Source organism: Thunnus albacares, chromosome 4 (genome assembly GCF_914725855.1).
Source record: "Thunnus albacares chromosome 4, fThuAlb1.1, whole genome shotgun sequence".
NCBI lineage: Eukaryota > Metazoa > Chordata > Actinopteri > Scombriformes > Scombridae > Thunnus > Thunnus albacares.
In genome coordinates, this window is record NC_058109.1 from 206,246 (window position 1) to 222,489 (window position 16,244).

General features: G+C 45.7%; 1 protein-coding gene across 1 annotated transcript; it reads right to left on the minus strand.

The window, feature by feature from the left end:
* Positions 1-1,820: 1,820 nt before the first annotated feature.
* On the minus strand, positions 1,821-15,249 carry ctsa (cathepsin A). The gene is made up of 14 exons (XM_044349956.1): positions 15,106-15,249; positions 13,278-13,444; positions 11,723-11,834; positions 11,583-11,633; positions 11,378-11,464; positions 11,145-11,300; positions 7,999-8,175; positions 6,704-6,795; positions 6,541-6,619; positions 6,280-6,428; positions 6,083-6,158; positions 3,416-3,505; positions 2,309-2,410; positions 1,821-2,217 (listed from the first exon to the last, which is right to left on the minus strand). Exons 1-14 carry the CDS (start codon positions 15,232-15,234, stop codon positions 2,134-2,136), a joined length of 1,551 nt encoding a protein of 516 aa, XP_044205891.1. The 5' UTR covers positions 15,235-15,249; the 3' UTR covers positions 1,821-2,133.
* Between the last annotated feature and the right edge of the window lie 995 nt (positions 15,250-16,244).

Consider the following 16,244-nt stretch of genomic DNA (forward strand, 5'->3'; position numbering starts at 1 on the left):
AGGTAGAGGAGGAGAAGGAGAGGAGGAGGAAGAGGAGGAGGTAGAGAAGGAGGTAGAGAAGGAGAAGGAGAGGAGGAGGAAGAGGAGGAGGTAGAGAAGGAGAAGGAGAGGAGGAGGAAGAGGAGGAGGTAGAGAAGGAGAGGAGAAGGAGAGGAGGAGGAAGAGGAGGAGGTAGAGAAGGAGAGGAGAAGGAGAGGAGGAGGAAGAGGAGGAGAAGGAGAGGAGGAGGTAGAGGAGGAGAAGGAGAGGAGGAGGAGGTAGAGAAGGAGAGGAGGAGAAGGAGAGGAGGAGGAAGAGGAGGAGGTGGAGAAGGAGAGGAGGATGAAGAGGAGGAGAAGGAGAGGAGGAGGAAGAGGAGGAGAAGGAGAGGAGGAGGAAGAGGAGGAGGAAGAGGAGGAGAAGGAGAGGAGGAGGAGGTAGAGAAAGAGAGGAGGAGGTAGAGGAGGAGGTAGAGGAGGAGGTAGAGAAGGAGAGGAAGAGGATGAGGAAGAGGAGGAGGTAGAGAAGGAGGAGGAGGAAGAGGAGGAGGTAGAGAAGGAGAGGAAGAGGAGGAGGAGGAGAGGAGGAGGAAGAGGAGGAGGTAGAGAAGGAGGAGAGGAGGAGGAAGAGGAGGAGGAGGAGGAAGAGGAGGAGGTAGAGAAGGAGAAGGAGGAGGAGGAGGAGGAGAGGAGGAGGAAGAGGAGGAGGTAGAGAAGGAGAGGAAGAGGAGGAGGAGGAGAGGAGGAGGAAGAGGAGGAGGTAGAGAAGGAGAAGGAGGAGGAGGAGGAGGAGAGGAGGAGGAAGAGGAGGAGGTAGAGAAGGAGAGGAAGAGGAGGAGAGGAGGAGGAAGAGGAGGAGAAGGAGAGAAGGAGGAAGAGGAGAGAATGACAGAAACACGATCTGACACTGAGACAGCACCCATCCTGGACCAGCACCCATCCTGGACCAGCACCCATCCTGGACCAGCACCTATCCTGGACCAGCACCCATCCTGGACCCAGTCTGCTTCCCTGCCATGCCCTGAGGTTTTGGATCTGGTCTCTGGATGACGTCTTCATCCTCCTTCTATGTGAATAATGTCGTGTGATGTGAGTCTCCGCTGTGTGCAGGTGTAGTCTGTCCTCCTGCCAGGTCTCCATGGTGATGGAGGTCTCCATGGTGATGGAGGTCACATGGCTCAGGTCCCATTCTGGAAGCTGCTCTCCGTCCTCTTAATCACGTTTTTCATATATATGTTATAAATAATTATAATGTTGTTATCCGTGCTGTATTCTGTGTGTTCTGTGAACATCTGCTGCACCTCCTCCTCTGTTGCTCCTCCTGAGCTTCTCTAAAAGGGTTTTTAGGGAATTTTCGTTGTATTGCTGTACAGACGAAGGCTCCCTGAGAATAATTTGTGACCAGTAACAAACTGAACACCAGTTACAGAAGTGATCTGAACTGGACACATCCTACCTGCACAGGTGAGCTAACATCTGCTAATGCAGACCAACCGGAATGACCTGTTATTGTGTTTGGCCCTAAACACCTTAGAAACACATTATCTAATGATAAAGCTACTCTGGATGGCATTACCCTGGCCTCCAGCACCACCGTAAGGAATCTGGGAGTTATCTTTGATCAGGATATGTCCTTTAACTCCCACATAAATCAAATCTCAAGGACTGCCTTTTTTCACTTACGTAATATCACAAAAATCACATCCCGTCCCTAAAAGATGCAGAAAAACTAGTTCACGTATTTGTTACTTCTAGGCTGGATTCCTTCCTTATTATCAGGCTGCTCTAACGAGTCTCTAAAGACTCTCCAGCTGGTCCAGACATGACAAACATGATACTCAGTCTGTTAAAAATCAAAACTTTATTCCCATTTTTCCCTTTAATTAAATCAACACAACATCAAAAGAAGCTTCACATTAAATCAAACAATCGACGGACAGACTGACAGCAGTGCTCGTTTCCATGGAAACCGGGAGAGAGTCGGCCCAGAGGTGTGACGTGATTGGCTGAGACGTTTCAGTCTCAGACGTTTGGCTGGCAGTGATTTAAATCAAGCAAAAAAAAAAAAAAAAAAATCAATTAAATCAAAGTACGGCAGCCTCAAGAGTCCAAATAGAAGGGGCGGGGTCAGGTCAGCCGGGGGAGGGGTCAGAGGTTAGTATGGTTGTCTCTTGATGAATCTGGAGAACATGGCGTATGCAGCGATTGGTTTATCTGTTGGAACCATGTGACCTGAACCCTGAAGGAAGACAGAGGTCAAAGGTCAGCAAACATCACAAATTGAAGCATGATGTCACAGAGGGTCAGCTGACGACGACGAAGGCATTTACCTTGACGGTGAGGAAGGCGATGTTGTTGAACTCTTTGACGAAGCCTCCAACCTGCCGACCGTCTTCATCATCGTAGAGCCACGGGCGCCTCTGAACCGCCACCTGAGACACAGACTCATTATTTCACCCGATCCTCACCCGTTCACCTGGACCTCACCTGTTCCTCACCTGTTCCTCACCCGTTCACCCGATCCTCACCCGTTCACCTGGACCTCACCTGTTCCTCACCTGTTCCTCACCCGTTCACCTGGACCTCACCTGTTCCTCACCTGTTCCTCACCTCTTCCTCACCCGTAACCTCACCCGTAACCTCACCTGTTCCTCACCCGTAACCTCACCTGTTCCTCACCCGTAACCTCACCTGTTCCTCACCCGTTCCTCACCCGTAACCTCACCTGTTCCTCACCCCTAACCTCACCCGTTCCTCACCTTGACCTCACCTGTAACCTCACTTGTTCCTCACCCGTTCCTCACCTGGACCTCACCTCTTCCTCACTTGTTCCTCACCCGTAACCTCACTTGTTCCTCACCCGTAACCTCACCCGTTCCTCACCCGTAACCTCACTTGTTCCTCACCTGTAACCTCACCCGTTCCTCACCCGTAACCTCACTTGTTCCTCACCCGTAACCTCACCTGTTCCTCACCCATCGTCACCTGTAGCTCACCTGTTCTCTCTATGATCAGAGTAGAAAGCTTCTCACATTTCACTGCTCTGCATCTTTCAGCTCATATCAGCTGATTAACTGTCATCTTGTGAGTCACCTGATAAAAATGAAACTGAAACTTGAAACTTGTCCAAGATCCTCTGTGAGGGAAGACCCACCACTCTGTAACCACTATAAACCAGAGTGTTTCTACAGTTCCAACAGAGTGAGACGTCTTCTCTCCAGAGGATCAGAACCAATCAGATCCTTCGCCTCCTCCCTCCTTCTCCCCCTGAACTCTCAACTTCCAAAACCAAAGTGATGAAAAACGTGGAAACACAAACTGATCGAATGGAGAAAGAGACGGGAGCCTCTGAACGGAAGACTGATCAGTTCAATTAAACCAATCCTCACTGATATCACAGCTGATTCCATTTATTGATAACATGGATCTGAAGTTACCTGCTGCTGCAGAGACTCCACAAACCACTCATCCCCCATGAAGTTACAGGCCATGTCCACGTCCCCGTTGTACACCAGGACCCGGTACTTCTGCAGAGACAACACCACTGTCACCACTGATGTCACACATTATTGATCCTCTAATGTTATCAGTATATTCTATGTTCATAGAGTCTGATGTGCTGAAGAACAGCTGTGAGTTTGGATTAAACAGTTAGAAACGTGAGCAGTCGGGTACTGGAAGTACGGCCGGCTGATAAAACTTTATCTCAATATAATTTTCCTCAATAGAAAACATTCAATATAATTAATCTGAGAGGGAGAAGCCGTCTCTGGAGCTACGCTGGGTCGGCCCGCACCGGCTACTGGGGGCTGGCTGACTCCATTAACCAACGACTGGTTTTCCAGTCACTGAACGTCGCCTTCAACGCAGCAGATAAACTATATTTATTTACTCGATTCAGGAAATCTCACGATTCGATTCAAAATCAGGTCTCAATTCAATAAATTCATAGATTTTATTCTAGATTGATGTTTTGAGTCTTTCGTTTGTCTGCTGTGGACACTTTTATAGATCTCAAATAAAAAAGATCACACTGAATCAAAATGAATCAAATGTTCCTTTAGTTCAGTCAGCAGGAAACCAGAGCGGCTCTGAGACAACGGCTCAAATTCATATTTAATACAAAAATAAAAACGATTACAAAGATAAACTGCTAAGTGCAAAACCTCAAATAAATTCCTCCTTTAATTAACAAAATCAAACAAACAATAGCAGCCTGCTACATTTAGCTGCGAATTGATCACTATTAGCAGGTGATTATTATGACCAATTTTGTTTCTTTTTCTTAATTTCTCCTGCAGATTACCATCTAATTGATATTTATATATTTACTACATGAATATAAAGTAAAGAAACGGGCAGCTTCACTATTTACTGAACTTCATTGACTGTTTCTAAACACAGAGCAGCTGTTTAAACGCTTGTTGTTTCGCTGCTGCGTCTCGTTATCAGCAGTTTGTCATAAACTTCGAGGAGACGACGTTTTTCACTGAGAGAAAATTAATTTCTCGTTCCGGCCGTCAGATAACCAGCTGGCAGCAGACCTGCTGTGCGTTGTGCGTTGAGGCTGCGGGGGGGGGGGGGGGGGGGGCTGCAGGGGTGGAGGGCTGCGGGGGTGGAGGGCTGCGGGGGGGGGGGGGCTGCAGGGGGCCGCAGCCAGAAAGATGAACCAGAATCAACTTTTGGAGAAACGCAGCCTGTAACGCTGTGCAGCCTGCTGTATGACAGAAACATTACTAGGAAGAGGGGAGGACATTTCTCTTCGTTTGATAACGTGAACAGTAAAGTTCGGCTCTGCTGACGGCTTCCCGACTCATTTCAAACAGACGAGAGGGAGAAGCGGTGGTCGAGCGATGAGGAGAGGGAGCGCTGGTAACGTTAGTGAGGAAGCTGCTGAATCAGATCAATAAAACGTTATTTTCTGACTGTTTTACAGCGATTACTAATAAATAATCCCACGATGGCACAAACCTGCGGAGGAGTGCTGCAGCGCCTGATAACGGCATTAATATGTCCAAACGATCGCCTTCATCGCCAATGGAGCAGGTTGTATTTGTTTTTTTTTGGCGCACCCCCATCATTTACGTACCATTATCACTAAACGCGGCAGAGGAATAGCTAAACATATAACACACCAAGCAAGAGAAAGCAGGGGAGTGAGATGGAGGGAGAGAAGCCATCACTACTGATGAGCTAAAGTTACTAGCAGATCTGAATAGTGTGTAAACAAATGTTGGATTAGTGAGAGAGTCGCTCGAAGAAGGAGAGTACTGAGACTGTTTGAGCAGAACTAGTATAAGTTTAAATTACCGCAGTAATGAAGAATACGGCAACATTTACTGAGTTGTCAGTAAACAAACTGCAACCTGAAATGAGACAATAAGTTTACCGCAGGAGTGATTTCTGTAGGCTACGTATTGTGGTTGTTTTCATTTGTATGATTTAGTTGGAATTGAAATGTTTTAAATGTTATGTGTTACTGGACTCTGCAGTCTGAGCCGTCTTACATGTGTGCTGTATCACACTGCAGGACTTCATTTTTTTATTAAAGGATAACTCCATCTGTGTTTTTTATCTGGGTTGTTCAAATGGAAACGCTCACTCAGCCGTTAGCGGTTTAGCAGAGCAGCAACAGTGAGCTCAGTGTGTCTCTGTGGCTACAGGTCACACAGGAAATAGTTTTTAGAAGGGCTTGGAAAACGGCATTTTAACACTAAAACATACGTACTTCCACCAAATTTTTGGATTTGAACCTAAAAAAAATAAATGTACCGGCTCTTAAGATATTTTGAGGAAAAGAGACGGAGAGGGATCTCACTCATGCATGTTTTTAAATTGAAAAAACATTTTATCACTATAACTGTTTGAATGTTTCAGATTAGTGAAATGTTCCAGCTGGCAAGTGTTTGTCATGTTCTGACCATAAAGAATAGTTCAAAACCAGTTAATCGTCTGGTTTCTTCACCTTTCACTCAGGAACAAGAATCAGCCTTTAAACTGGAAACATAATAATTTGACATTTGTTGAGACATTTGTTAATTATTGATCGACTGGTATGAAAACTTTTATCATGATAACATCTTTGGCCACATCACCTAACTGACCAGAGCAGCGAGCAGTTTCAGGTACTGTTTCCTGACGTCCATGTAGAGACGACCGTAGTTCAGATTCACCTCAGAGCTGCAATACATGGCAGAGGTCAAAGGTCAGCACGTCAAAGAGGTCATGGACATACAAATTACCTGGGTAATTTACTAATTCAGGTGTGTACACAGGTGTATACAGGTGTTTGCAGTGTTACCTGCAGATGACCCATTCCAGAGCTTTGGGGCTGATGTGCAGAGCTTCTCTGACGTACTTGTTGTTCAGGTAGAGGGAGGAGGGGGTGGAGTTAGTGCAGGGAGGGTCCAGACGCACCGATTGGTGGCGGGACGCCAGACTTTGTAACTTCTACACACACACACACACACACACACACACACACACACACACACACACACACACAGTCAGAGGAACATCTGTCCTCAGGTGAGTGTGATGACAGCAGCTGGTTTCTACAGACCTGGTTCCACAGCTGAGTCCATGGATGGTTGATGAAGGAGTTTCCCAAATCTCTGATCACCAGCTCACCTCGCTCAACACTGATGACAACAACAGAAAGTCAACACCTGTCCTCTCTGTGGCCCACACCTGCAGCAGGTGAGTCTCATTACAGCAAGGCTTACCTGACCCTCTGGTGGACTCCGCCTGGACAGGAAGCGTACAGGTTGTACATGTTCAGTCCTGAACTGTAGACAATTACCTGAACTTCAGACACCTGCAGAGGAGACACAACACCTGAGACACCTGAACAGGTACCAACTGTTTCACCTTGTTAGACCAGTTAGAACCAGAGATAAACCAGTTCAGACCAGTTAGAATCTAAGGAAAACCAATTTAGACCAGTTCAGACTGCTTAGAACTTGAGATAAACCGGTTTGGACTGGTTAGAACCTGAGATAAACCGGTTCAGACTGCTTAGAACCTGAGATAAACCAGTTCGGACTGGTTAAAACCTGAGATAAACCGGTTCAGACTGGTTAAAACCTGAGATAAACCAGTTCAGACTGCTTAGAACCTGAGATAAACCAGTTCGTACTGGTTAGATCCTGAGATAAACCGGTTCAGACTGCTTAGAACCTGAGATAAACCGGTTCAGACTGCTTAGAACCTGAGATAAACCGGTTCAGACTGCTTAGAACCTGAGATAAACCAGTTCGGACTGGTTAAAACCTGAGATAAACCGGTTCAGACTGGTTAAAACCTGAGATAAACCGGTTCAGACTGGTTAAAACCTGAGATAAACCAGTTCAGACTGCTTAGAACCTGAGATAAACCAGTTCAGACTGCTTAGAACCTGAGATAAACCAGTTCAGACTGCTTAGAACCTGAGATAAATCAGTTCAGACTGCTTAGAACCTGAGATAAACCAGTTCAGACTGCTTAGAACCTGAGATAAACCAGTTCAGACTGCTTAGAACCTGAGATAAACCGGTTCAGACTGCTTAGAACCTGAGATAAACCAGTTCGGACTGGTTAAAACCTGAGATAAACCGGTTCAGACTACTTAGAACCTGAGATTAACCAGTTCGTACTGGTTAGATCCTGAGATAAACCAGTTTGGACTGGTTAGATCCTGAGATAAACCAGTTCGGATTGGTTAGATCCTGAGATAAACCAGTTCAGACTGCTTAGAACCTGAGATAAACCGGTTCAGACTGCTTAGAACCTGAGATAAACCAGTTCGGACTGCTTAGAACCTGAGATAAACCAGTTCGGACTGCTTAGAACCTGAGATAAACCAGTTCGGACTGGTTAAAACCTGAGATAAACCGGTTCGGACTGCTTAGAACCTGAGATAAACCGGTTCAGACTGCTTAGAACCTGAGATAAGCCGGTTCAGACTACTTAGAACCTGAGATTAACCAGTTCGTACTGGTTAGATCCTGAGATAAACAAGTTTAGACCTGTTAAGACTCACGCTGATGGAGCAGTTAGGGTTCTGGCTGTTGTAGAAGTTGCAGGTCCCATCGCTGCAGCAGAAGCTCTGCAGTTCCGTCCACAGTCGACTTCCCAGCAGGCCGTGGTAGTAGGCGAAGAACACCAGAGAGTTATCGTTCATCTCGTAGCTGGACATCCCGTTTCCCACAGCAATGCCCTGCCAGACGGTCCAGACACAGTTAGCATCACTAGCTCGCTAATATTAGCATTCTACAAGCTAACAGCAACCCCAAATCACCACATCCCTGTAGTACTGCGCCGTCATTACATTAGTACTGCAGTATCAGCGTGTAGTACTGCGCCGTCATTACATTAGTACTGCAGTATCAGCATGTAGTACTGCGCCGTCATTACATTAGTACTGCAGTATCAGCGTGTAGTACTGCGCCGTCATTACATTAGTACTGCAGTATCAGCGTGTAGTACTGCGCCGTCATTACATTAGTACTACAGTATCAGCGTGTAGTACTGCAGTATCAGCATGTAATACTACAGTGTCAGCGTGTAGTACTGCAGTATGAGCATGTAATACTGCAGTATCAGCGTGTAGTACTGCAGTATCAGCGTGTAATACTACAGTGTCAGCGTGTAGTACTGCGCCGTCATTACATTAGTACTGCAGTATCAACATGTAGTACTGCGCCGTCATAACATTAGTACTGCAGTATCAACATGTAGTACTGCGCCGTCATTACATTAGTACTGCAGTATCAGCGTGTAGTACTGCGCCGTCATTACATTAGTACTGCAGTATCAACATGTAGTACTGCGCCGTTATTACATTAGTACTGCAGTATCAGCGTGTAGTACTGCGCCGTCATTACATTAGTACTGCAGTATCAGCGTGTAGTACTGCACCGTCATTACATTAGTACTGCAGTATCAGCGTGTAGTACTGCGCCGTCATTACATTAGTACTGCAGTATCAGCGTGTAGTACTGCGCCGTTATTACATTAGTACTGCAGTATCAACATGTAGTACTGCGTCGTCATTACATTAGTACTGCAGTATCAGCGTGTAGTACTGTGCCGTCATTACATTAGTACTGCAGTATCAGCGTGTAGTACTGCGCCGTTATTACATTAGTACTGCAGTATCAACATGTAGTACTGCGCCGTCATTACATTAGTACTGCAGTATCAGCGTGTAGTACTGTGCCGTCATTACATTAGTACTGCAGTATCAACATGTAGTACTGCGCCGTTATTACATTAGTACTGCAGTATCAGCGTGTAGTACTGCGCCGTCATTACATTAGTACTGCAGTATCAGCGTGTAGTACTGCGCCGTCATTACATTAGTACTGCAGTATCAGCGTGTAGTACTGCGCCGTCATTACATTAGTACTACAGTATCAGCATGTAGTACTACAGTATCAGCGTGTAGTACTGCAGTATCAGCGTGTAGTACTGCAGTATGAGCATGTAATACTGCAGTATCAGCGTGTAATACTGCAGTATCAGCGTGTAATACTGCAGTATCAGCATGTAGTACTGCGCCGTTATTACATTAGTACTGCAGTATCAGCATGTAGTACTGCAGTATGAGCATGTAATACTGCAGTATCAGCGTGTAATACTGCAGTATCAGCGTGTAATACTGCAGTATCAGCGTGTAATACTGCAGTATCAGCGTGTAATACTGCAGTATCAGCATGTAGTACTGCGCCGTCATTACATTAGTACTGCAGTATCAGCGTGTAGTACTGCAGTATGAGCATGTAATACTGCAGTATCAGCGTGTAATACTGCAGTATCAGCGTGTAATACTGCAGTATCAGCGTGTAATACTGCAGTATCAGCATGTAGTACTGCGCCGTTATTACATTAGTACTACAGTATCAGCATGTAGTACTGCGCCGTTATTACATTAGTACTGCAGTATCAGCGTGTAGTACTGCACCGTTATTACATTAGTACTGCAGTATCAGCATGTAGTACTGCGCTGTTATTACAATAGTACTACAGTATCAGCATGTAGTACTGCAGTATCAGCGTGTAATACTACAGTGTCAGCGTGTAGTACTGCAGTATGAGCATGTAATACTGCAGTATCAGCGTGTAGTACTGCAGTATCAGCGTGTAGTACTGCGCCGTCATTACATTAGTACTGCAGTATCAGCATGTAGTACTGCGCCGTCATTACATTAGTACTGCAGTATCAGCGTGTAGTACTGCGCCGTTATTACATTAGTACTGCAGTATCAGCGTGTAGTACTGCGCCGTTATTACATTAGTACTACAGTATCAGCATGTAGTACTACAGTATCAGCGTGTAGTACTGCAGTATCAGCGTGTAGTACTGCAGTATGAGCATGTAATACTGCAGTATCAGCGTGTAATACTGCAGTATCAGCGTGTAGTACTGCGCCGTTATTACATTAGTACTGCAGTATCAGCGTGTAGTACTGCAGTATGAGCATGTAATACTGCAGTATCAGCGTGTAATACTGCAGTATCAGCGTGTAATACTGCAGTATCAGCGTGTAATACTGCAGTATCAGCATGTAGTACTGCGCCGTCATTACATTAGTACTGCAGTATCAGCGTGTAGTACTGCAGTATGAGCATGTAATACTGCAGTATCAGCGTGTAATACTGCAGTATCAGCGTGTAATACTGCAGTATCAGCGTGTAATACTGCAGTATCAGCATGTAGTACTGCGCCGTTATTACATTAGTACTACAGTATCAGCATGTAGTACTGCGCCGTTATTACATTAGTACTGCAGTATCAGCGTGTAGTACTGCAGTATCAGCGTGTAATACTGCAGTATCAGCGTGTAATACTGCAGTATCAGCGTGTAATACTGCAGTATCAGCATGTAGTACTGCGCCGTTATTACATTAGTACTACAGTATCAGCATGTAGTACTGCGCCGTTATTACATTAGTACTGCAGTATCAGCGAGTAGTACTGCGCCGTTATTACAATAGTACTACAGTATCAGCATGTAGTACTGCAGTATCAGCGTGTAATACTACAGTGTCAGCGTGTAGTACTGCAGTATGAGCATGTAATACTGCAGTATCAGCGTGTAGTACTGCAGTATCAGCATGTAGTACTGCAGTATCAGCGTGTAGTACTGCAGTATCAGCGTGTAGTACTGCAGTATCAGGGAGTACCTGCAGGTTCAGGCTGGGGTCCTCCATCACTCTCTCGGCGAGCGTGGGGATGTAGATTCCTCCGTAACTCTCTCCAGTCAGGAAAAGTTGGTTCTTGCTGAACTCTGGAAAGAGGCGGAAGAACTCCTTGAGAGCCAGGTAGTTGTTCATCGACACCTGCGGAGGAAAACACTTTAATCACATGACAGTGAACAATGAGCCGATAAGGAGACGAGTTAGCGGCCGTCACTGACCTCGGTGTCATTGGTGACGTATTTCTGATCGTCAGAGTACGAGAATCCGACTCCTGCTGGAGACTCCAGGTACAACATGTTGGCGATCTGCTCGGAAACAGTAAACCAATCAGCTTTTAGGAAACACACAGAAATTAACCATGTGACCAACATCAAACCACCTGAGTCACATGACAGCGGGCAGGTATGTAACTGATTAACTCACCTTGTTCCAAGAGTACGGGTTGTACTGCAGTGTCACACCGTCATTCTGGATCTGAAACAACACAGGGCAACAGGTGTCACTGTGACATCACACTGAGGCAGGTGGGTGTGGGTCAGGTGGGTGGAGTTTAAGTTACCTACCAGGAAGGGTCCGTGTTCAGTCAGCAGTCCGTCCAGAGAGCTGCAGCCAGGGCCGCCGTTCAGCCACAACACCACGGGGTCAGAGGACGGGTTGTTCTGGGACTCCACAAACCTGCAACACCAACACGACAGGTGACCTCACTACAGGTGATATACCGACACGCAGACCGACGTTACCACTGACATGCAGGCCGACGTTACCACTGACACGCAGGCCGACGTTACCACTGACACGCAGGCCGACGTTACCACCGACACACAGGCCGACGTTACCACCAACACACAGGCCGACGTTACTCTGGATGGCATTACCCTGGCCTCCAGCACCACCGTAAGGAATCTGGGAGTTATCTTTGATCAGGATATGTCCTTTAACTCCCACATAAATCAAATCTCAAGGACTGCCTTTTTTCACTTACGTAATATCACAAAAATCACATCCTGTCCCTAAAAGATGCAGAAAAACTAGTTCACACATTTGTTACTTCTAGGCTGGATTATTGCAATTCCTTATTATCAGGCTGCTCTAACAAGTCTCTAAAGACTCTCCAGCTGGTCCAGAATGCAGCTGCACGTGTTCTGACTAAAACTAGAAAAAGAGACCACATTTCTCCCATTTTAGCTTCGCTGCATTGGCTTCCTGTAAAATCTAGAATAGAATTTAAAATCCTTCTCCTAACTTACAAAGCCCTTAATGGTCAAACACCATCATGTCTTAAAGAGCTCATAGTACCGTATTATCCCACTAGAACACTGCGCTCCCAGTATGCAGGCTTACTGGTGGTTCCTACAGTCTTTAAAAGTAGAATGGGAGGCAGAGCCTTCAGCTATCAGGCTCCTCTTCTATGGAACCATCTTCCAGATTCAGTCCGGGGTGCAGACACCCTCTCTATGTTTAAGAGTAGGCTTCAAACTTTCCTTTTTGATAAAGCTTATAGTTAGGGCCGACCAGGCTCGCCTTGGATCAGCCCTTAGTTATGCTGCTATAGGCCTAGACTGCTGGGGGACTTCCCATGATGCACTGAGCTCCTCTCTCCTCCTCCTCCTCTCCATCTGTATGTATTCATGTAACATCAATGCATGTCACTAACTTTAACTGTGGACTGACTGCTGCCCAGCGTGACGCCCACTGCTGCTGCTGCTGCTGCTGCTGCTGCTGCTGCTGCTATTATTATTATTATTAGTCATATTTCTAATATTAACCCTGGGTTGCAGGCTGAGCCTTTGCAGTCCTTCCCCGACTATTGCTGCTGTTATTGTTATGATTGTTGTTATTCTGCCCCCCCCCCCCCTTTCTTTCTCTCTCTCTCAACTCAACCAGTCAAAGCAGACGGCGCCACCTAGAGTCTGGTTCTGCTGGAGGTTTCTTCCTGTTAAAGGGGAGTTTTTCCTGCTGCTGATGGAGGAATTGTTGCGTGTCTGTAAATTAAAGAGTTCAGTCTAGACCTGCTCTGTGTGAAAGGTGCCCTGAGATGAGTTTTTGTTGTGATTTGGCGCTTTATAAATAAAATTGAATTGAATAGTGCGGGTGAGTTACAGGTGAGTCAGTACTGACCAGTAGTGCAGGTGTTTGCCATCGGCCACGCTCAGGTATCCCGAGTATTGTCTGAAGCTCGGTTGTTTCTGCAGACCGGGCAGGTAGGTCACCTCGTCTGCAGCCGGAGCCGCATCACCGCCCAGCAGAGAGCACAGGAAGTAACACAGCAGCAACGCCACCTGCATCTGAAATCAGACAGGAAGTGACATCATCAACACCTGCATCTGAGAAGTAGGTCAGAATCTACATGAACACACCCACTTGGTTAGGTTTAGGCATGAGGAGGGTGGGGCGGGGGTGGGGGGGTGGGGGGGACAGCTAGACCATGGATGTATAAAGAGAACTGGATACAGCGTTGGAGGCGGGGCCTGTTCATTCCTATGAAAGTTGCTCAGTGGCTCATGAAGCCAAAAAAGTTCCTCTTCCACATCTGTTGGGCCGATAGAGCGAGCGCACTGGTGACTTCCGCTTGCTGAGTTGGTTATTTCCGGTTCAGCCCTCCGGCTAACACGGCGGGGGAGGAAACCTGTTCCTGTATCCAGTTCTCTTTATACGTCCATGAGATAAATCAGACAGGAAGTGACATCATCAACACCTGCCTCTGAAACCAGACAGAAAGTGACATCACACCACGTGTCTGAGTTCAGGTTTCTGTTTAAAGAGCTCTGTCATGTGAGGAAGTGAAGCTGCGTGCAGACCAATGATCTGATTGGTTAGTGAGTTGTGATGTCACAGAGGGGCTGCAGGTAGAACACCTCATATTTTAGAGAAGTGTGCTTATTTCAGTGTTTCAGCGTCTTCAGGTCAGGCTAACCTACTGTTGCTAACTTTAGTGCTAACACTTTTCCAGCAGTTGGGAAATAACAGACGTGACTTTTCTTGGTCCTGAGAAGCTGCAGCATTTATTAACTGACACACTGACGACTTCCTGCTAAACCTTTTCCTGCTCTGCTCGCATTCACCGTCACTTTTCTGCCGCTTGCTAACCACTCACTCGCTACGCACTCACATGACGCGCCGCCGTGTTCCTTAAAGCGGCTGCAGAGAGTTTCCCGGGCAGCGACAGAGGTTGACTCATGTTTCAGAGCAGCAACACACAGAAGCTCTCAAACGCTACTGATTTCCAAATGAACGGATGTTTGACGTTATTTTTGGCAAGAAAAAAATGGTTTTGGTCTGGCGGGAAACACTTACTTACTTCCTATAAGGTTTCCATCCAGTGACACATGTTTAATTAATTAATGTAATGAAGTTTGTCAGAACAGGACTGAAAGAGTTAAACTCACACTGAAGCTACTTCCTGTTCGCAGGTCAGTTCAGGCGAACAGCTGAAGTTTAAAACAGGATTTCAAAAAGGAGCCGAATTTATTAAATGAAGTTACAGATTTCTGATGCGTCTCGTTTTTCCTCAGAGAGGAAATAAAAGTTAAATGTATTTATTGAAGTGTGTTTGGTGGACAGACAGCAGACTCAGCGGCTCTGCACCAGATCAAACATGTGACACTTTAAGGAAGTAACGGGTGCGGTTAGTTCGCTACGAGCTGATTTACCGCAGTTACACATTAAAACTTTGTTTCTCATTTTCAACCTTTAACTCGGACTGTTTCTGTTCAGAAGACGAGATGTTCAAATGTATTTCTGAATTAAGTTTGGCGGAAAACACGTGACAAACTAACTTCACTGTGAAAACAAACCAGACTAAATACAGACTGACTTCACTTACACTCACACTCACACTCACACTCACACTCACTCACACTCACACTCACACTCACACTCACACTCACTCACACTTACAGCCGAGTTTAACTGAGTCTCGGTCAGGTGAGATGATACCGGAACTAACCTTGCTCCCGTGTTCACCGGGTTTTAGTTCAGCAGGTAAAGTTGGTTTGACTGCAACTGCCGACAATGAAGAATCACAACAAGTCATATGACACTGCGGGTCACATGACCACACCCCCCTACCGGTCATATGACCAGAACAAGATTTTTTTTAAGCTTTGACGCAGACACGCTGGAAACGCTGCGACGTGACGTCAGGTTGTAGTTTAACTACATATTCAGAGTATTATTATTAAAGCCACAGCTCGTCGCTCTTCATGTCATGACAATCAGCTGCTATTTGATAAAAATCAGCTGCTATTTGATAAAAATCAGCTGCTATTTGATAAAAATCAGCTGTAGTCCATGAAATAGTGCAGAAACACTTCAAGCATCTTAACTGCATCCACGTTTCCTCTGAGGACGCAACGAAACTAAGCAGGAAATGTGTTATTTCCTCTGAAGCGACGTCTGTTACTGATGAAGATCACAGCTGATCACAGCTGATCAACAGCTGATGAACAGCTGATGGAGTTTGTGTTGGCACGCATGCGCACTGTGACACTAATAAAGCTGCACAGTTATCATCACTGCAGCAGCTGTTTCCGCTCTGCAGCCTGATACCTGCAAACACCTGCATTCAGTATTTATACTGTGTACTGCAGTATTTATACTATGTACTGCAGTATTTATACTGTGTACTGCAGTATTTATACTATGTACTGCAGTATTTATACTACGTACTGCAGTATTTATACTGTGTACTGCAGTATTTATACTATGTACTGCAGTATTTATACTACGTACTGCAGTATTTATACTGTGTCCTGCAGTATTTATACTATGTACTGCAGTATTTATACTGTGTCTTGCAGTATTTATACTGTGTCCTGCAGTATTTATACTGTGTCTTGCAGTATTTATACTATGTACTGCAGTATTTATACTGAGTCCTGCAGTATTTATACTGTGTCCTGCAGTATTTATACTACGTACTGCAGTATTTATACTGTGTACTGCAGTATTTATACTACGTACTGCAGTATTTATACTGTGTCCTGCAGTATTTATACTGTGTACTGCAGTATTTATACTATGTACTGCAGTATTTATACTGTGTACTGCAGTATTTATACTATGTACTGCAGTATTTATACTACG